The sequence below is a fragment of the Sciurus carolinensis genome, chromosome 14, assembly GCF_902686445.1.
Source record: "Sciurus carolinensis chromosome 14, mSciCar1.2, whole genome shotgun sequence".
NCBI classification, from domain to species: domain Eukaryota; kingdom Metazoa; phylum Chordata; class Mammalia; order Rodentia; family Sciuridae; genus Sciurus; species Sciurus carolinensis.
In genome coordinates, this window is record NC_062226.1 from 2,156,417 (window position 1) to 2,177,693 (window position 21,277).

Here is a 21,277-nt window from a genome sequence, read left to right on the forward strand (position 1 = left end):
GCTGCATGGCTGAGTCTGCCCTTCTGGACAGGAGAGGGGGGGACGGATGTGAGACCACATGTCACAGGCCACCCTATGTCTCGGGCAGGGACCCTGAGCAGCTTCCCACCCACAGAAATGGGAGGTCAAGGCAAGGAAGTTTTCCAAGTCCCCTCTTGTTCCCAATCTGAGAGGCAACATCCTGCATAATGGCCTGGCCTTGGGACCAGCACACATCTCTGCTGTCCATCCAGTGCCCATGGCAGACACTGCTAATCGAACGCTGCTGCTTCCTCTGCCCTGATCCCCCACCCTGCAGCCAGATGGTCTGCTGCCCGCTGCAGGTCAGTCCAGCTTGGAACAGGTGGAGCTGACTCGCCTCCCGTACACCAGGCTCACCACGTTTTACTCTGCACCTCCTAAGACGCCCCTGGGCCGATAAAGCAATGGTCCCCAAGCCCCACACCCAACACAACCCTTTGGGCAGTGAGCACTGGACAGGCCTCTTGGTCGCTCTCTCCATTGCTGATTTGGGGATTTTATCAGGCCAGGGTTGGGCTGAGGATGGGAAAGGCCCACGTCTGGCAGGGGTCCAGGCTCTTGGGACACAGGAACCAGTGACGATGGGCGAGGGTGGCAGGTGTCAGTCCTATGCAGCTGTGGCCTTGTCCTGCAGCCCCTCAGTAGATCCCCTTCACCCTCTTGTTGTCAGGGTCAAAAGGAGATTTCAGGTGGACCTGGGCAGTGTAGGTGACCCCCATCCTCTCCAGAGCATAGTCTCCACTCTTCACAAAGTCCAGTGAGACCTAGGAGCAAGGGACCAGGGTCACTCCCATGTTAGGAGTGGCACAGGGTTTGCACAAACCCGCCTCTCTGGAGAGGAGGGGCCCTTGCCCAGCAAACCTGCCCCTGTCCAAAGTCTCCCCACTGCCCAGAGCAGGTGAGGCACGTCCTGTGTGCCCCGAGTTGAACGTTAGCACCTGGGGCCCAGCAAAGCCCAGGTCTGGCAGCCAGCAATCCTGTCCCAAAGGATAGCATGCCTCCTGCCCCAGTCATTGCAGATTCCTGGGGAACGCAGGGGACAGGGATGTGACGGTTTCCCAGCTACAGCAGGACAGGAGGCTGGCAGCCAGCCGGACGGGTCCTAAGGGGCAGGGATGGGTAGCCTTCTGGACAGCTTGGCCTCTGCACCCTCCCAACCCAGCCCTGCTCCGCCTTCCCCGGAGCCCTGGGGAGCCAGCTGGTCTGAGAGCAGCTGCTTCTTTGGAGGTGTGGGCAAGAGTGTTGCGTCCAGCCTTGGGGCAGCTGCATGATGGGACACTCTTTGCTGCTATGGGGGAGGCACCTGGGCTCTGCTCTGGGAGGCAGGTAAGCCTCATCTCTCCAGCCGCTCAGGCCTGGATGAAAAGAGTCCAGTGTGCTGTTTATCCACCAGAGCTTCGGGAGTGGCAAGGCCTCTAGGCCGCCCCGGAGCTGGGCACCTGCCCCCATGGGCTGGCTCTTCTGTGCTGCCCCAGTGGTCACAGGCAGGGGGACTGGGGACCCGTGGCTGTCCAAGGTCTGCAGGCAGGTGTTCCGGGAGAGGTGGTTCAGAGCTGGCACAGTTCCCACTAACGAGTACCCCAGGGGCTGCGACTCGTGCCCGCCTCCAGGGCCTCCCTCCCGCCTCGGCGCAGAACCTCACCTTGGGAGAAATCAGCATTACACGGGTGTGCGGGGCGCGCTCACCAACCCTCAGGCAGGGGTTCTGATCTGCCGGGTTTCCCACCTCCCTGGACTGAGCTCTCTGCTGGCCCTGATCATGGAGGCTCCCCCACCGCCCGGCTGACACCCGAGGGTCCGGGGCTTGTCTGGCTGGGGTGATCTTCACTTGGGCTGCCCCGTCCCTGGCTTGGCTGAAAGGGCTCGTGCTGCTTTTTTTTGAAGAAAAGGCGGGGGTGCCTCCTGTCCACCCATCCACCCTGGCACGGGAGTGGCCTCTGCTCAGCTCCCAGGCTCCCGTCTCCCAGTGTCCAAGAAGGCCCTGGGGCCCAGATGTCACATCACCAATGCTGCCACCTTGTCACAGACAGTTTATAAAGTCCTACGCAGAGGGGGACCCACACAATGGTCCCCGAGGAGGGTGGGCCTGTCCCCATGCTGCAGATAAAATGACTCAGAGAAGCCACTTCTCCCAGGTCACAGAGTGACCACAGAGCCCCAGAGGCTGGAGATGGGAGCCGTGTCCAGGCCTGCAGCTGTCCTGCCAGCCATCGCCTCCTCAGAGTGGCCACTCGGGCCTGCCACTTCCCTCGGGTGTGGTGCACAGCCAGCTCTCAGTGTTGGGGCTCAGGCAGACGGCTGGCGGCCAGAGCCCACTGGCGCCTCTGGGGCTGGGCACAGGGGTTCTGACCCTGGGGTGGGCAGACCTGCTCCTGGGATGCTCCACGGGGAGAGGGGGCTCTGCTCACTGGCACCCCCACGCCCAAGGCCAGGAAGAGGAGGAAAGAAGGCTGAGGCGGCCCTTCCTCCTGGGAGGCTCCAGGGGACTTCCCGGCCATCCAGGGCAGCCCCGATACTCAGCCCAGAGACCAACTGCTGGGACAGCTCCTGGTCCTGCCTGGCGTCTGGGCTCTGCGGCGGGTGTGCGGATCAGGGAGCGTCTGGGTGAGGAGGAGGCAGGACCAGGGCCAGGACTCACCGGCTGGCCGCTGGGGTCTCGGATATAGCCGTAGGCAATGGTCTTGTCCACGGCGAAGCCGAAGTCAGCCCTGCGGACGTGGCCCACCACCTGTCCGTTTCTCCAGATGGCCTCCAGGCCAAACATGGGCACTTTTCTGGAAGAAGCATTAGAGACAGCTAGGACCCCAGGCCCCAGTGCAGACACGTCCACTGGCCTGGGGGAGAACAGGAAGCTGAACCGTGCCCAGGGCAGGGATGCCCACAGCCAGCCTGGCACTGGCCTGGGATGTTCTGGCACCGCCTACCAGGGAACGGAGGAAAGAGCACGACGTCCAGCCCGGGTCAAGTGGTGCTGACAGGGCAGGCCCCACACCCTGGGAAAAGGCTCAGAATTTTTGGAAATTCAAAATGTAAGACGAAAAAATGTAAACTAAACTCACAGAGATGCCAGCACCCAGGCCCCCTGTGCCCATCTGCAGACTGCTCCTTGGGGTCGGTTATCTCAAAGGCTATGCAGAAGAAGCAGCAGGGCGGCTTTGGGAGGCTCCTGGGCCTGTGACCTGGGGCCACACACCACTTGGCCCCATCTGCCGAAGAGATGAGGGGGGACAGGAGGAGGCCTGAGCACAAACCTCCACTTCTGTGTCCGGCCTCAGCCTGAACATTATTCTCCTTGGGAGAACAATGGCCTCATAGAGGCTCCCAACAGCCCAGGGTCTCATGCAGGGCAGCAGGGTCCTTCCTGCTCTCTGAGGCCCAGAGCTGCAGCTCAGGGCAGCAACCCCTGAGGGTGCAGGTGTCACCCAAGGCTGCTCCTGGAGCCAGAGGCCAGGCCTTGGCTTCTGAGGGTCGGGAGGGCTCGGGGACCCAGCCTGCTGTGAGGGCCCCTTGGCCAGAGCGGGGCAGCTCCCAGGGGTGAGGAGCATCCCGCGGAGAGACGCAGTCTGACGAGAGCCTGGAGGAGGCCCAGGAGGACAAGTCCCACCTCTGCTCACTGCCTCTCGTCACTCTTGACACTTTGGCAGCTCCAGAAACCAGGAGCACCTCTGGGACTTGCTGTCAGCCCATGTCAACAGAGGCAGAAGCTGCGGCTTCCTGGAGACCTGCGGGTCCCCCGGGTGCCCTGGGGGACGAGGTACTAACCCTGCTCTGTAATAACCCAACCCGGGTGAGATCCAGGCGCCCAGAACCAGCTCTGCCAGGAATCCACGCAGAAGCTGGGCCAGCTCCCAGACTGCTCCTGGACCTGGCCCGCGGCAGGCGGGCCACACCTTCACGCTGCCGAGAGCCCCTGTCCCGGCACCCTTGGTCCTCACATGTAAGAGGGGACAGGGGAGGGCCAGTCCCCCTCGTCCCATCACAGGGCCTCGGGAGGAAGGCGGCAGCAGGTGACCTGGCTCCAAGGCAAGGCTCCGGGCTGGGCTGCACCACCAGGGGAGCCTGGGCCTGGCGGGGCCTTTCTCCCCTAATGTCCTCCTCTCCCCGGGTCCCTGCAGGCCCTGCTGACCACGCCTGCTCCTGCCTGGCTCTGGAGGCATCTGAGGCTGCCTAGACTGACCTGGTTTGTCCCAGCAGGGACCTGACCAGAGCGTGTCTGGGCCTCAGTGTCCTCACCTGTGATGGGCATTCTGGGAGAGGGCGGCCGCCCGAGGGAAGGGGCACACCAGGCTCTGGGCAGCGGGAGCACCTGCCCCTGGCTTGGGCAGTTGCCCTCCTAGGCCCCGGGTACTCACTCCTCCACGGTGAGGCACACCAGGCGCCGGGGCAGGCCCACCTGGCGCTGCTCCTCCAGAGCTTCGCGGCCCAGGAAGGGCACACCGGACCTGAGCTTGCAGGTGAAGGCCAAGCCCGCCTCCAGGGGGCTGTCGTCTGGCCTCAGGTCCGCATGCCAGTGCCGGTAGCCTGTGGAGGAGAAGCCGGGTCAGCATCCTGCTGAGGTGAGGCACAAGCCCTTCAGCAGACACAAGACCCCAGCCCCAATCCCCACCCTCAGAGCTGCTTAGAGACCTGGGCTGCAACCCTAGGGCAGGCTGTGGGGAGCAACCCAACTCCAGAAGCCTCCCCTTGGCCCTCTGGCATGAGTTCCAGGAGCAGATGGACCCTAGGGGCACCCCATGCCCTGCCCCATTGGGCAGGGGCCCTGGGTGGCATGGGAAGGGGGCTGGGGCAGCCCCAGGAGCTGCCAACCCCTCTGAGCCTCCGTTGCCCTGGGTGGGTGAGCACAGGGTCCTCCCAGGGGCTCTGCAGCCCCTCCCTGCTCTGCCTCGACCTCCCCGGGGGCTGAGTGGCAGCCCTGAGCCGGAGTGGGCATTGAGCCTACCCAAGGTCCAAGTCCAGGCCCAGCTGCCAGGGTCTCAAGTCTCCCAGGGAAACCACCGTGCTGAATCCAGATCCCACCCTGGGCCTGCTTGCTCACCCTGGTATGTGCCGGTGTTGGGGGTCCTAAGGCTATCCCCAGGGCCCTGAACCCAAGACCCAGAGCGTGGGCAGCGAGGAGGGCTGGGGAAATGGGCTTTATCAGGAAAAAGAGGGAATCGTCGTGGGAGGGAGGGGCACCAGCTTCCCTGCTCTGTGGCTCTGCAGCCACCAGGGCTGCCAGGACCCTGCACTCACCCTTCTCGATGCTCAGGGAGTCGATGGCTCGGTACCCTGCATTGACCAGGCCATGCTTGGCCCCCGCAGTCATCACCGCCCGGTACACAGGCACACAGGACGCCCTGGGGATGTGCAGCTCCCAGCCCAGCTCCCCCACAAAGGACAGCCGCATGGCCCTGACCTGGGGAGATGGGCACAGCTCAGACACAGACTTCAGGCCAGGAGGCCCCGGCCGCCATGTTGGAGAAGTGCCCTTACCGCCAGCTGGCCCTGCACTTGCAGGATTGCCACCAGGAAACAAGGTCTACCGAGGAGGGTTCTTAGGCGCTGCTCTGGAGAACTTGAGGCGAAGGAGGGGGTCCCACCGTGGGAATGGCAGGCCATGTGTCCCCTGTCCCAGGCCTCAGATCTTCCATGTGACTGCTAGTTTAGCTAGGGTCAAAAGACCACAGACTAGGTGGCTTAAAGCAACAGAGATAAACTGTCTCAGTTCAGAGTCCAAAATCAAGGCCGGGCAGGGCGGTGCTCCCTCTGGAGGCCCTGGGGGAGGGTCCTTCCTGACTCTCCCAACTCCTGGTGGCTTGGGCCATCCTCAGCTGTGACCAGCCTCAGCCTCTGCCTCCACGTGGGCTCACCTTGTCTGTGTCTCTCTTTTATAAGACACTGGCCATTGGATTTAGGACCCACCCTAATCCTGAGCAAGCTCACCCCAAGATCCTCACCTTAGCTGCATCTGCAAAGACCCTATTTCTTAAATAAGGTTATATTCACAGGTTCCAGCAGGTGGGACGTAGACACATCTCGGTCCCCTAGGTAAGGGGCAAGCCTCCCGACTCTGTTGGCCTCCATTTCCTTGTCTGGGCCTGGGGTCATTGGCCCTGGCTCTCATGTCTTATGCTTTAACGGGCCGAGAGCTGTCCATGGGGCAGCTGGAGGGAAGCCAGGGTAGAGCCCAAGCATCGTGAGTTGCCCTTGGGGACAGAGGGATCCTGGGGGGGGCGGGCATGGCAGAGTGCTGTGTCCATCATTCTCGAGACCAACTGCTCACCAATGTGGTCAGCCTGGGCCGGGCACAGGGTATGAAGACAGATATGACCTCCGTCCCTGGACCCAGGTGGCAGAGGATCCACCAGACGTTCTGGTGGGCAAAGTGCTGGAGGCAAGGAACCCGCCTGGAGGCCAATGGGCTGGACCGTTCAGCTTGCAAGCAGCCCTTGCTGGCCGAGGACAGGCTGGTGCGAAGGCAGAGCCCGAGCTGCAGGCTCGGGAGGCAGAAGGAGGCTGGTGGAGGGATGCTGCTTTCAACTGTGAAAGCTTCCCGCACTCACTGCGGGTCGAGCCCCGAGCCACGGCACCCTGGTCGCTTCATCCCTGGCTGAGCAGGCCGTGTCTCCTCCTGGCCCTGCACTGGTGGGGACCACGGTGAACGATGGCCATGGGCACAGCTGGTGTCCCTGCAGCTGACAGCCAGCGTGAGGTGACTCCTGCCCGGGGCCACGTGCTCCTCTGCAAGTTGGTCTGGGTGCGTGTCTCGTGCACACCCACCAGCGGGCACCTGGCCTTCAGTGCTTGAATCCAGTGTCCCCGTCTGTGGTAAGGCCCAGGCTCAGCTCAGGGCCAGGGGGACGAGAGGGAGCAAGCAGAAGGGCTGGGGCAGTGGGCTGGGGGGCAGTGCCAGCCCTGTGCCCACGGCAGAGGCTGCTCTGCCCACTGCACAGCCGCTCCTTGTGCACCTGACACTGACCACACTGCCAAAGGGAGGGGCTCAGTTCTAGATGCTTAAGAAACAGCACAAATTTGCTAGGAGTAGCCACCTGCAGGGACCTCTCAAAAAACTCAAAATGGACACAGAAAATGTACTGTTGACATTTCTCGCTGCTGTGCTGCGCACTGTGGGCCCCTGACAAAGATGGCCTTGTCTACAGGGCTCTGATTTGAGTCGACCTCTGGAGAGGTTTGGGCTCAAAACTGATCTCACCTTGAAACAGAAAGAAATCATCTGGAAGTGCACCCGTGACGAGCTCTGGACTGTGGACCCTGCAGAACACCCCCTCGCCCAGCTCATCATGGGGTCGGAGTTCAGGGTAGCACATGCCCTCCCATCCCATGCTGGCTCCCCATGCCCCTGGGCACAGCCCACCCATGGCAGGTGCCAGAGGAAAGTTCCTGAACAAAGAAGAAAGACCACTGCAAACAGTCCTGTGCTCTTAAGATTCCCTTCACACACACACACACACATGCACACACACAGGGTCAGAACTGACACATGAATTCAGCAGGGTTCAGAACACAAATCCACCACACGGTCAGCTGCCCTTCTGCACGTGAGCAACAAAAGCCACAGGAGGAAATGAAAACAAAAGGAATGAAGACTCTAGAGGGACTGTGGTCAGCACCTTCTCCAGGTCCCAGGTGCCAGGGACAGAGGAGCCAGGAGAGGGGCAAGGGCCAAGCTTGGGGAGCAGATCCAGCTGGTATGCTCCACCTGTGTCCAGCAGAAGGTTACGAGGGAGGACCTGGAAGGAAGGGGAGGAAGAACAAAACCATCCTAGGGACAGATCCAAGATGGCGGACTAGAGGGAGGCTGCATTCCTTGTCGCTCCGTAACTCCGGTTTCAAGCAGAGGATATCTGTTTCTCAGTGAGGCAGTTTTTGCTGCTTTATCGATCCCCTGGTGTTTACCCCATTTGTCTGCTATGATGACCTGCAGTCTGCCAGCATATCGACGCCTTTTTTGAGTGCAGATTGCTCACTGTCAGGCATCTATCATCCACCATTTGCCTGCCTCTCGCCTGTCCATCACCCAACGCACGAGGTTCACCTCCTGATCGTCTGACAACAGTGGACAAAACTGATCGCCGACTGCCAGTGGAGCACCAGCTGCCTGCTGTTGCCTGGAAGTTCACTGTTACAGTACTTGCAGATTTGATTACACATTGCTGCCGCCATTTTGAGACAACAGCCAGGCCCCGTAGGACCCCTGGCCGGACTGACTGAGCCCCGTCTCCAGGAGCCCTCAGCCCGACTGATCACTCCCTGCCTCTGGGGCCCTCACATCGACTGACTGCTCCCTGCTGCCAGGACCCCCAGACTAACTGACTGCGCCCTATCACTGGGACCCCAGACCGACTGATTGCACCCAGCCTCCAGGATCCCACAACCACACCAAACACACCGGACCTCCAGGACCCCTGCCTGACCAACCGCATCCCGCCTCCAGGACCTCCAGCTGACCACGTCCACACCCCGAGGTGCAGCTCCGCATTTGCCAACACATTTCGAAGCCAGAGCGGCCATCTTGGATAATCCTGGAAGCCGTAGCTCCGATCTTTGGGTGGGGCAAATCCCATCCTGCGACGCCTGCTGGAGGTTTGAAGCTCACTGTCAGGTACCTCTCATGCATCAGGCTACTGAACACTGGGAGGTTTCATTAGTATATGACTGTTATACTGTAGATTTTCTTTTTTCTCCTTTTTAAACAAATTAAGTTTTTACTTCTTTACTTTTCTTGCTCTTTTCCTTTTGTTTACCTGTTCCCTCAGAGTCTCTTTCTCCCTTTTTTGCATGCTAACATCCAATTTCTTTTGATTACACTCTCACCCTTTCTATTTTCTAGAACTTCTGTATATTCTTTTCTTATCCCATTAACAGCCACATTCTACATCCCTCTGCATCCTTTTTGTCCTCCATTAGAAACCACAGACCTTATTGCAAACCTGTTTGTTTTACCGAAGTTAATATTTGAACTCATTCTGTTTACTATGACAATTTTGTTATTGTTCCCATAGGGGCTATTTGGTCTAGGATTGCATAGTGTCTGATTTGAGTACTGCTAATATTGATCTCCCCTTAAAGAAAGGGTTTTGGAAACCTACAGGGCCACTATAAGCCAATAGGGGGAAATCTGCAATACCCCAGATCTGCACTGCTACAGGGGAAGATACATGAACAACATGAAAAGCAAGGGAAGAAAATGATCAGAACAAATCTAGATTCTTTATTAATAGAATCCAATGACAGCATGTTAGAAGAAATGTCAGAAAAGGACTTCAGATTGTACATGATTAAGATGTTTCACGAAGCAAAGGATGAGATTAGAGAACAAATGCAGGCAATGAATGATAATACCAATAAGCTGAAAGAGCAAGTGCAGGAAGCAAAAGATCATTTCAACAAAGAGATAGAGATTCTCAAAAAAAAAACCAAACGGAAATCCTTGAAATGAAGGAAACAATAAACCAAATAAAAAACTCAATGGAAAGCATCAACAAAAGACTAGACCACTTTGGAAGACAGAACTTCAGACAATTGTAGACAAAATATTTAATCTTGAAAATAAAGTTGCCCAAACAGAGAAGATGGTAAGAAATCATGAACAGAACCTCCAAGAACTATGGGACATCATGAAAAGACCAAATTTAAGAATCACTGGGATTGAGGAAGGCACAGAGATGCAAACCAAAGGAATGAACAACCTATTCAATGAAATAATAGCAGAAAATTTCCCAAACCTGAAGAATGAAATGGAAAATCAAATACAAGAGGCTTACAGAACACCAAATGCACAAAATCACAACAGATCCACACCAAGGCACATTATAATGAAAATGCCTAACATTCAAAATAAAGATAGGATTTTGAAGGCTGCAAGAGAAAAGCATCAGATTACATATAGGGGGAGACCAATATGGAGAGCAGCCGCTTCTCAACCTAGACTCTAAAAGCTAGAAGGGCCTGAAACAACATATTTCAAAGCTCTGAAAGAACATGGTTGCCAACCAGGAATCCTATACCCAGCAAAACTAACCTTTAGATTTGAAAATGAAATAAAATCCTTCCATGATAAATAAAAGTTAAAAGAACTTACAAATAGAAAGCCTGCACTACAGAATGTTCTCAACAAAATATTCCATGAGGAGGAAATGAAAAACAACAATGTAGGTCAGCAAAGGGAGGAACTACCTTAGAGAAAAACCACTCAAAGGAGAAACCAAGCTAACTTAAAAGCCAAAAATAAGCCCAAATGACTGGGAATACAAATCATATCTCAATAACAACCCTGAATGTTAATGGCCTAAACTCATCAATCAAAAGACATAGACTGGCAGAATGGACTAAAAAGAAAGACCCAACAATATGCTGCCTGCAAGAGACTCATCTCATAGAAAAAGACATCCACAGACTAAAGGTGAAAGGATGGGAAAAAACCTACCACGCACATGGACTCAGTAAAAAAGCACGGGTTTCCATCCTTATATCAGATAAAGTGGACTTCAAGTCAAAGTTAGTCAGAAGGGATAAAGAAGGACATTTCATACTGCTGAAGGGAACCATAAATCAGGAAGACATAACGATAGTAAATATTTATGCCCCAAACAATGGTGCATCCCTGTACATCAAACAAATCCTTCTCAATTTCAGGAATCACATAGACCACAACACAATAATTCTGGGTGACTTAAACGTACTGCTGTCACCACTAGATAGATCTTCCAAACAAAATCTAACCAAAGAAACCATAGAACTCAATAACACAATCAATAACCTAGACTTAATAGACATATTTAGAATATTCCATCCATCAACGAGCGGATTCACTTTCTTCTCAGCAGCACATGGAGCCTTCTCGAGAATAGACCATATGTTATGCCACAAAGCAGCCCTTAGGAAATGCAAAAAAATAGAGATACTGCCTTGTGTTCTATCAGATCATAATGGACTGAGAGTAGAAATCAATGACAAAATAAAAAAGAGAAATTACTCCAACACCTGGAGACTAAATAATATGCTATTGAATGAAACATGGATAACAAAAAACATCAGGGAGGAGATAAAAAAATTCTTAGAGGTCAATGAGAACGACGATACAATATATCAAAATCTCTGGGACACTATGAAAGCGGTACTAAGAGGAAAATTCATTGCATGGAGCACATTCCAGAAAAGAATGAAAACTCAACAACTAAATGACCTAACATTACAGCTCAAAGCCCTAGAAAAAGAAGAACAGAATAACAGCAAAAGTAGTAGAAGACAGGAAATAATTAAAATCAGAACTGAAATCAATGAAATTGAAACAAAAGAAACAATTCAAAAAATTGACAAAACAAAAAGTTGGTTCTTTGAGAAAGTAAACAAAATAGACAAACCCTTAGCCACATTAACAAAGAGGAGAGAGAAAACTCAAATTACTAAAATTCGTAATGAAAAAGGAAATATCACGATAGACACCACTGAGATACAGAACATAATGAGAAGCTACTTCCAAAATCTGTATTCCAACAAAATAGAAACTACCAAAGACATTGACAAATTTTTAGAGACATATGCTCCTCCCAAACTGAACCAGGAGGACATACACAATTTAAACAGATCAATATCAAGCAATGAAATAGAAGAAGCCATTAAAAACCTACCATCCAAGTAAAGCCCAGGACCAGACGGATTCTCAGCTGAGTTCTACAAGACCTTCAGAGAAGAACTCATTCCAATACATCTCAAAGTATTCCAGGAAATAGAAAAGGAGGGTACCCTACCGAACTCATTCTATGAAGCTAATATCACCCTCATACCCAAACCAGGAAAAGACACATCAAGGAAAGAAAATGTTAGACCAATATCCTTGATGAATATAGATGCAAAGATCCTTAACAAAACATTGATAAACCATATCCAAAAACATATTAAGAAAATTGTGCACCACAATCAAGTGGAGTTCATCCCTGGAATGCAAGGATGGTTCAACATTCGTAAATCAATAAATGTAATCCATCATGTCAATAGACTTAAGGATAAGAATCATATGGTTATTTCAATTGGCAAAGAAAAAGCGTTCGACAAAATACAACACCGCTTCATGCTCAAAACAGTAGAAAAAATAGGGATAGTAGGAACATACCTGAACATTGTAAAGGCTATTTATGGTAAGCCCATGGCCAACATCATTCTTAATGGAGAAAAACTGAAACCATTCCCTTTAAAAATGGGAACAAGACAGGGATGTTCTCTTTCTCCACTTCTATTCAACATTGTCCTCGAAACTCTAGCCAGAGCAATTAGGCAGACCAAAGAAATTAAAGGGATATGAATAGGAAAAGAGGAACTTAAGTTGTCACTATTTGTGGATGACAGGATTCTATATTTAGAGGATCCAAAAACCTCCTCCAGAAAACTTCTAGACCTCATCAATGAATTCAGCAAAATAGTAGGCTATAAAATCAACACGCATAAATCTAAAGCATTTTTATACACAAGCGACGAAACAGCTGAAAGGGAAATGAGGAAAACAACCCCATTTGCAAAAAAAAATAAAATACTTGGGAATCAATCTATCCAAAGAGGTAAAAGATCTCAACAATGAAACTACAAAACATTGAAGAAAGAAATTGAGGAAGACCATAGAAGATGGAACGATCTCCCATGTTCTTGGACAGGCAGAATTAATATTGTCAAAATGGCCATACTACCAAAAGTGCTATACAGATTCAATGCAATTCCAATTTAAAAATCCCAATGACGTACCTTACAGAAATAGAGCAAGCAATCATGAAATTCATCTGGAAGAATAAGAAACCCAGAATAGCTAAAGCAATCCTTAGCAGGAAGAATGAAACAGGGGGTATCACAATACCAGAACTTCAACTATACTACAAAGCCATAGTAACAAAAACGGCATGGTATTGGCACCAAAATAAGACAGTAGATCAATGTTACAGAATAGAGGACATGGACACAAACCCAAATAAATACAATTTTCTCATACTAGACAAAGGTGCCAAAAATATGCAATGGAGAAAAGATAGCCTCTTCAACAAATGGTGCTGGGAAAACTGGAAATCCATATGCAACAAAATGAAACTAAACCCCTATCTCTCACCCTGCACAAAAATCAATTCACAATGGATCAAGGACCTTGAAATCAGACCAGAGACCCTGCATCTTATAGAAGAAAAAGTAGGTCCAAATCTTCAACTTGTTGGCTTAGGATCAGACTTCCTTAACAGGACTCCCATAGCACAAGAAATAAAAGCAAGAATCAACAACTGGGATAGATTCAAACTAAAAAGCTTTCTCTCAGCAAAGGAAACTATCAGCAATGCGAAGAGAGAGCCTACAGAGTGGGAGAACATCTTTGCTACTCATACTTCAGATAGAGCACTAATTTCCAGAATACATAAAGAACTCAAAAAACTCTACACCAAGAATACAAATAACCCAATCAACAAATGGGCTAAGGATATGAACAGATGCTTCACAGAAGAAGATCTACAAGCAATCAACAACCATATGAAAAAATGTTTACCATCTTTAGTAATAAGAGAAATGCAAATCAAAACTACACTAAGATTCCATCTCACCCCAATTAGAATGGCGATTATCAAGAATACAAGCAACAATAGGTATTGGAGAGAATGTGGGGATAAAGGTACACTCATACATTGCTGGTGGGGCTGCAAATTAGTGAGCCACTCTGGAAAGCAGTGTGGAGATTCCTTAGAAAACTTGGAATGGACTCACCATTTGACCCAGCTATCCCACTCCTCGGCCTATACCCAAAGGACTTAAAATCAGCATACTACAGAGATACAGCCACATCAATGTTCATAGCTGCTCAATTCACAATAGCCAGACTGTGGAACCAACCTAGATGCCCTTCAATTGATGAATGGATAAAGAAACTGTGGTATATATATACAATGGAATATTACTCAGCTATAAAGAATAATAAAATTATGGCATTTGCAGGCAAATGGATGAAATTGGAGAATATCATATGTTAAGTGAGATAAGCCAATCTCAAAAATCCAAAAGATGAATGATCTCACTGATAAGCGGATGATGACACATAATGGGGGGTGGGAGGGGGGCAAGAATGGAGGAAGGAGGAACTGTATAGAAGGATAAGAGGGGTGGGAGGAGTGGGGGGAAGGAAAAAATAACAGAATGAATCAAACACCATTACAATATGTAGATGTATGATTATGCAAATGGAATGCTCTTACTCCATGTACAAACAGAAACAACACGTATCCCATTTGTTTACAATAAAAATAAATTAAAAAAAAAATCCTAGGTTCCAGAGAATTCTACTCCTGGGAACACATGCAAAGGAAGTGATTTCACATGCGGAAGAGACTCCCATGCTCAATGCAGACCACACGTGATGGCCAAGACTGGACTCACCTCGCCGCCCGTCAACCAGAGGGCATGGTGAGGTGTATGTACACACACTCGGGAACCCTGTTCATCCGCAGAGATGAAACCCTGTCATTTTAGACGACGTGGATGGAATGGGATCATTACGTTGAGTGAAATAAGCCAGACACAGAAAGTCGGGTACCTTGTCACCTCACCGGCGTGTGGAATCTAGAAAGCCGACCTCACCCGAGTTCAGAGCTGAAGGGTTGTTGCCGGAGCCTGGGAGGGCGGCGGGGACGGAGGGTGCAGAGGTACCAGTAGTGACAGGGAGGCGGGCGGGCCCCTGCAGGGCGGGCGGCTGTAGACAACGTCACTCTCTTCATCTCAGATCCAGAAGAAAGAACTTGAAAAGTTTTCACCAGAAAGAAATGGCCCGCGTTTAAGGAGACAGAACGCTTAGCCTGATTCAAACCTACCCATGTATGATCTAGCAAAACACCACGTGGTTCCACGTTAATAGGTGACATTTTTATGTTTTTATGTATCAGTTTAAAAATACATCCATTCTTTTCAAAAACATATCGGTGGAGAGTTTTCCAGCATTGGAAGAAGGTCAGTTATGAACTCTTGGACCTCATAATGAGCACCAAACAGGAAAAATAAAAATGAAGCCTGCCCAGAAAATCTGGGGTAGGTGCAGACCTGGGGAGCAGGAGGGCCAGAGGCAGATCTCCAGAAGCCCTGGGCCTGACCACAGTGCCTCAGGCAACAGCACGTGCTTCTGGTCAGCAGAAGGGCCTCTTCCAGCGTGACTGTCCCCAAAACCCTCCTCCCGGGAGAGGAGCAAGGCAGAGGGAAGACTTTCCAGCTGCTGGAAAGTACTTAGGAGTTGTGGCTGGGAGGCCCAGTGGAGAACCCACCTCCACCCCCCAAGTCTTGGGCCTGAGGTGCAGTTCGAGGGTCAACCAGAGCAGACCCACAGCCAGATGGGTCACCTGGGAGCAAGGAATCCCAAGGGAGGGTGAGGGTAGGAGTGCTGGAAGGGCCACCCAGCAGGCACCTCCCTGCCTTGGGCATCAGGCCCAGGAGGGTGACCAGTCAGCCAACTGGTCCTGGAGTTGGGGAGTCCATCAGTGCAAAGACCCAGCTCTGCAAATGGGGGGCAGGCCTGTGATGCAGCCTGCCAGGGAGGCCCCTGCAAGGAGCTGACCTCTTCTTCCTGCCTGGCCCCAGCCGGGTGAGGACTGGCACCCAGGGCTGAATAGTGCCGGACTCCCACTGGCCTGGAGAGGACAGGAATTACTCCCAAAGCCAGAAGAATTGCTGGCCCTCTGTGGCCTTCTCAGGGGCTGATTCCTGGACTGCAGGACACAGACAGCAGAGAGCCCTGCATAAAGAGACCCACACCGAGGGCCAAGACCTGCCTTGTCCCACACTGTGTGCGCGTGATGACATTTCATGACCTTGCTGGACTGGCCAAGGACCCTCTTCTCATAGAACATTCTGGATGTTAGACCCCTCCTGGCCCTGGAGGGGATTTTGCAGGGAGCCACTGGTCTCCCAGGGTGGGAGCGTCCTCCCTGTCTGCCACCTGTTCCAGGGTAGGGACAGTAGCTCTGTGCAGCAGGAATGGGAGGCCTCCTGGTGCCCGAGGCCAATCAGCACCAGGTCCCCTCACTGCCCTCCACTATAAGGTCAGCTGCCAAGGTCACTCAGCCCGGTGAGTGCAAGATCAGAACCAGGGATGCACGGCCGAAGTTCCCAAGGCCCCCAGCCCCGGGTTCTGTGCACAGTGGGTGATCAGCAATGTCATTCTGTATGAGGTCCCTTGCCCCAGACAGAAGAGGCAAACCAGAGCAGGACAGGCTTCCAGCAACCCCCCATCCCGGCACTCCCCAAACACCCACCTTGAAGCATCCCAGGGGTCCCAGGTCCCAACCCTCCACAGTACGGAGAATACCACCCAGCCCTCCTGGCACCCTCAGCTGATGGGACAGAAGAAGGGCTGGCCACCCAACAGAGCGGGCACCACAGGGCTGGGAGGACAGGCTCTGGGACGATGCAGTCCCAAATGTTCTCCCTAGCAACCAACCTCACCCCACCGGGAGGCGACGACTTCCTCCAAGGACCCAGGCCAAGCACAGCATCAGCATGCCACCCCTCCACAGACGAGTCACATCAGGGAGCTGAGGTCACCTGCCCAAGGCCCAGCAGCAGCATCCTGGGGTATGTGTGACGAGGCGTCCTTGGGGCAGGGCTGCCTGCAGCACGCATCAGCTCCCAGGTGCCAGTGCTCCTGCCTGGGGGTTTCCTGACTTCATGCTACCAAGGACTCCACAGCAGCCCATTACTTCCTGCCAACTGAGCCAAGCCAGCCCTCCAGCTGGCACCAGCTGGTTCCAGCAAACACCAGGAGGACCCATGGCCAAGTGGCAGGGACATGCTCCCAGCTCTAGTACCCCAGCCCAGCAACGTGAGACACGCTTGCTCTGGCCTTGATTTGTGAATAATGGGGAAGAAGAGAGATGCTCAGATTTCAGTAAAAGGTGGGTTTGGGAATTATCCCATGCTTGGCACATCACCGCACTCCATGGAAAGGACTCAGAATCCAGGGAGGCACTTGTCGCAGCCTTGGCTCCAGCTCAGTGACCACGCTGGTGCTCAGACCAGGGTGCCAAGCCACTCCCAGGGGATGCCCTGAGCACCTGTGGCATCAGAGCCCACCAGCAGGGCATAAGCATCACCCAGGAGCCTGCACAGACACACCATGGCCCACGTGCCCAACACTCATCACGTGAGCTCACTGGGTTCACGAGTTTCCAGCACCCCAGGGGCTTCCTCCAAACCATCATCCCTTAAATAGATGAGATCCCAGGGGCCCAGGAAGGCAGAGGCCAGAGCATGTGCCGCCTTCTTCAGGGCCCCAAACCCACCAAAAAAGGGAGGCAAGTTGGGGCATGACTGGAGGAGTTTCAGTTTAAACCACCGGAGACCCCCAGACACTTGGTTCTAAAACAGTCCCACTGGGGAGAGAACTCGATCTCTCCCCTTTGTCTGTGTTGGCTAGTGAGGTAGGGAGCGAGGATGCTAGTGATTCTGGTGATGGTGCTACTGGTGTGGATGATGGTGGAGGTGATAGAGGTGACGGTAGTAATGGTGGTGATGGTGGTGGTGGTGGAGGTGGTGGAGATGGCAATGGTGGTGAAGTGGTGGTGGTGGTGGTGATGATAGTGGTGGAGGTGGTAGTGGTGATGGTGATGGTGGTGTTGGAGGTGGTATTGGTGATGGTGGTGGAAGTGGTGTTGGTGTTGGTGATGGTGGTGTTGGTAATGGTGGTAGAGATGGTGGTGGAAGTGGTGTTGGTGTTTTTGATGGTGATGGTGGTGGTAGAGGTGGTGATGGTGGTGAAGTGGTGGTGGTGGTGATGATGGTGGTGGAGGTGGTGGTGATGATGGTGGTGGTGGTAGTGGTGATGGTGGTGATGATGGTGGTGGTGGTGGTGGTGATGTTGGTGGTGATGATGGTGGTGGAGGTGGTGTTGGTGGTGATGATGGTGGTGGAGGTGGTGTTGGTGGTGATGATGGTGGTGGAGGTGGTGATGGTGGTGGAGGTGGTGATGGTGGTGAAGTGGTGGTGGTGGTGGTGATGATGGTGGTGGAGGTGGTAGTAGTGATGGTGATGGTGGTGGAGGTGGTGATGGTGGTGAAGTGGTGGTGGTGGTGGTGGTGGTGGTGGTGGTGAAGGTGGTAGTGGTGATGGTGGTGGTGGTGGTGGTGGTGAAGGTGGTAGTGGTGATGGTGGTGGTGGTGGTGGTGGTGAAGGTGGTAGTGGTGATGGTGGTGGTGGTGGAGGTAGTGGTGGTGATGGTGGTGGTGGAGGTGGTGTTGGTGATGGTGATGGTGGTGGTGGAGGTGGTGTTGGTGATGTGGTGGAGGTGATGTTGGTGATTGTGTTGGTGTTGATGATGGTGGTGGTGGTGGTGGAGGTGGTGCTGGTGGTGCTGATGGTAATGGGGGCTATCAGGGCTCATGCTCACAGTGATGGTTGTGGCGCTGATGGAGGAGGTGGTGGAGGTGGTGGAGGTGGTGATGGTAGGGTTAGTGACAGGAATCAATTTTCTCAGAGTAAGTAAATGTGCAGTGCTCAAACCACATGGTACAACCTGAGCCCCTGGGCACGCACAGTCTCTCTAGGAGCTGTGGACCCTCATCTCTGTCCTCCCACCCTTGGGCAGGCTGGCTCTGCCAAAGACCATCCTCCATCCCCTCCTCAAACGAAAGCCTTCACCCCACCAGCCCTAGCTCTGGAGTCCCAGACCTTCAGCAGCTGGAAAAAAGCCTTGGGTCACCCCAAGGGTGCCTGTCTGCAGCACAGACAGGGACAGCAGGTCTGCAGGGACTCTGGGGAGAAGGGACACCTCCACCTAAGTGAGTCCCAGAGGCCCAGCAGCAGTGGGGTCACCTGGGTCATGGGCCTCCTTCTGGCCAGCCTTCTTGCACTTTCCTGGCAAGTGGTCTTCTCTGTCCCTGACAGCTCGAACAGTGCAGGGAACGTGTGTCCCAGCCTGCAGTTGTGGCTGTGTCCTGGCTCTGGTGTGTGGCGTCCTGTGCCAAGGCCTGGGCAGTTGGCACAGGTTCGCAGAGGGTTCAGGCCGCGGCTCCCAACTGCGTGTCCAGGCTCTGAGCGTCCCGCAGTCTGGCTGGGGTCCGTGGTCCATCCGTGTGCAGTGTGAGGACGCTCCACCCTGAACTAATCGAGTCCCAGCAGTGCCCTGGCGAGGGCTTCTCCCTTCAGGAAGAGAAACCCAATTTCCCTTTGACTTGAAATTAATTTTCAGGAGAAAATTGCTTTATCGCCGCGCTTACAGGCAGCTTCCAGCCGGTGCCTGCTGCTTCTGAGAAGGGCCATCCTTGGCCGAGGGGGGTCCGTGCTCCATCAAGGGGACCTGTCCTCAGCCAAGGGAGGCCTGGCCAGGCCTGTCCTCAGCTGCGGCCCTGGGAACACTGTGTCTGGCCCGGTGTTGGCCGAGCTGAGCTCCGGGAGACCAGTTTCCCCAGGAATCTCTCTGGCCTGGAAGCAAATGTTTGGGGAGCCAGGACAGCTGGTCTCTGGCTGCTGAGGGATCATCACCTCCCTATCTGCCTCTTCCTCCAAGAATCCAGGACCATGAACCCCTCGCACAGAGCCAGGCATCTCAGAGGCACGGGGCAGGGGGCCTTAGTGGGCGCCTCTGGCAGCTGCTGTGGCGAGTGGGGTCCGTGGCCAGGGCCGGGAGGGTGCTCCAGTGGCTGGCCGGGTCCGCAACACTTGGCTCTCATCCTCGTCATCCCACAGGTCTCTGCTGGACCAGGCGGCCACACATTCTCCTCTCCCGCAGCTGGGTGGCTGGGGTCCAGCGACTCTCCTGTGGAGGCTTGGCCGGGAGTCGCTGCTCATCCAGGGACGATGCGTCAACACGTTTTAAAGGCAGCCCAGGGTGTTACTGAAGAGCCTGCGTGAGTCCCCTGGATTCAGAGAGGATTCCGCATCGGGGCAGACACAGGGGACGTGACCGGGAAGGACTTTGGACATCGTTGAGACTTGGGTCACAGATAGGGAACTGAGGTCAGAGAGGCATCCCACAAAAGGCTAGGGCAGAATTAGAAGTCCGTTGGCATGGACTTTGGTCCCCGTGGTCCCTCGGTGTCTGTGGCTGACCTGGCCCCCACGGGCCCACAGCAGTGGCCAGCCCACCACCGCAGCCTGAAGTCCTGCCAGCAGCCGAGCCGCTGCCCTTCATGCCGGCCAGGGAACGGGGAGACCCACTCTGCGGGGCAGTCTCCCAGGTCAGCCAAACCACAGCTGGACGCAAAGGGACAGAATCAAGTTCTCCTCGCCCACAGCTCCCTGGGTCCTCAGGAGAAGGCAGCTGGGGACAGGATTCCTGGCTCACCAGCCACCCCGGAGTCCTGTCCTCCTCCCAACAGGCATGGCTGTGATGTCCCGAGAACACAGGAGGACCAGGAGGCAGGGGCACGAGAAGCCGGTGGCCTGCAGCTGGGCCAGGCTTCGGGCCTTCAGGAAGAAGATGGCCGCCAGCGGCATGAAGGCTTTGTGCCTTCCAGGACGCAAACCCCGTAGCGCTGGCTCCTATGCTCTGAGATTAGCTGGACTTCCGGGGGAGCGAAGCCCCAGGTGCTGGCTGGGTATCGCAGATGAGCTCCGGCAGGGGCTGGAGGGGTCTGCCCGGCACCGCAGCATCTGTCCCTCTAGTCTCGCACAGGAGGCCCTGCAGGAAGGCCGGTGACATGCTGCAGGGCGGTGGGTGGGCGTAGGGTGGCTGCTTGGGGCCCTGGCTCACCACTGGCCCGCAGGGAGTCCCAGGCAGGGGCTCCCCACAGCATGGGCCCCCAAGAGGCCTGGGGACACCCCCTGCCAGGACCTGGTTCTCCTTGCCGGGATCCTCTTCCTGGGACTCACTTCCACGTCGGTTCCTGGACCAATGGCTGCCACTGGCCTGGCCTCTATCACACCTGATAGCCTGGTTGTGACCAGGTGTCCGAAATGGGGCCCAGAAGCCTCCCAGGTTGGGACGTGCCTCACACAGCCAGTCCTCTCCTAAGCCAGGGCTCAGCGAAGCCTTATTTCATTGTCCACAGCCACCATCTCAGTCTCCACACAGGGACCCAGCCAGAGGGCGCCGAGCTGTCTTGCCCTCACGGGAGCAGGGGCAGCCCTGAATGACCGGGAGACGGGTGTGTGCCTCGTGCACCTGACGCGGAGGACCAGTCCTAGTTCCTGCCTTAGGTCACACTTGGAGCACCCGAAGTTCACGTTCAAGCGACATTCTTCACCAGATGCTTCCAAAGACAAAACACAGCCCTGCCAGGAACGTCCGCCATGGGCCCTGCTTATACAGTGGAGA

The 21,277-nt window shown here is 54.1% G+C and overlaps 1 protein-coding gene across 9 annotated transcripts in view; it reads right to left on the minus strand.

Moving 5' to 3' along the window:
* Positions 1 to 489: 489 nt before the first annotated feature.
* The window catches only part of Sardh (sarcosine dehydrogenase), a 54,599-nt gene continuing 33,811 nt past the window's right edge, over positions 490 to 21,277 (minus strand). For 4 of the 9 annotated variants that reach the window (XM_047524153.1, XM_047524154.1, XM_047524151.1 and 1 more), the window contains exons 18-23: positions 7,632 to 7,751; positions 5,254 to 5,416; positions 4,374 to 4,542; positions 2,660 to 2,795; positions 1,325 to 1,539; positions 490 to 785 (exon numbers count right to left, since the gene is read on the minus strand). In XM_047524153.1, the coding sequence (XP_047380109.1) occupies positions 767 to 785; positions 1,325 to 1,539; positions 2,660 to 2,795; positions 4,374 to 4,542; positions 5,254 to 5,416; positions 7,632 to 7,751 (822 nt within the window). In that variant the 3' untranslated portion in view covers positions 490 to 766. Of the gene's footprint in view, positions 786 to 1,324; positions 1,540 to 2,659; positions 2,796 to 4,373; positions 4,543 to 5,253; positions 5,417 to 6,544; positions 6,824 to 7,631; positions 7,752 to 21,277 lie in introns of those variants that run through there. The other 5 variants (XM_047524157.1, XM_047524156.1, XM_047524155.1 and 2 more) reach the window with 4 other exon arrangements.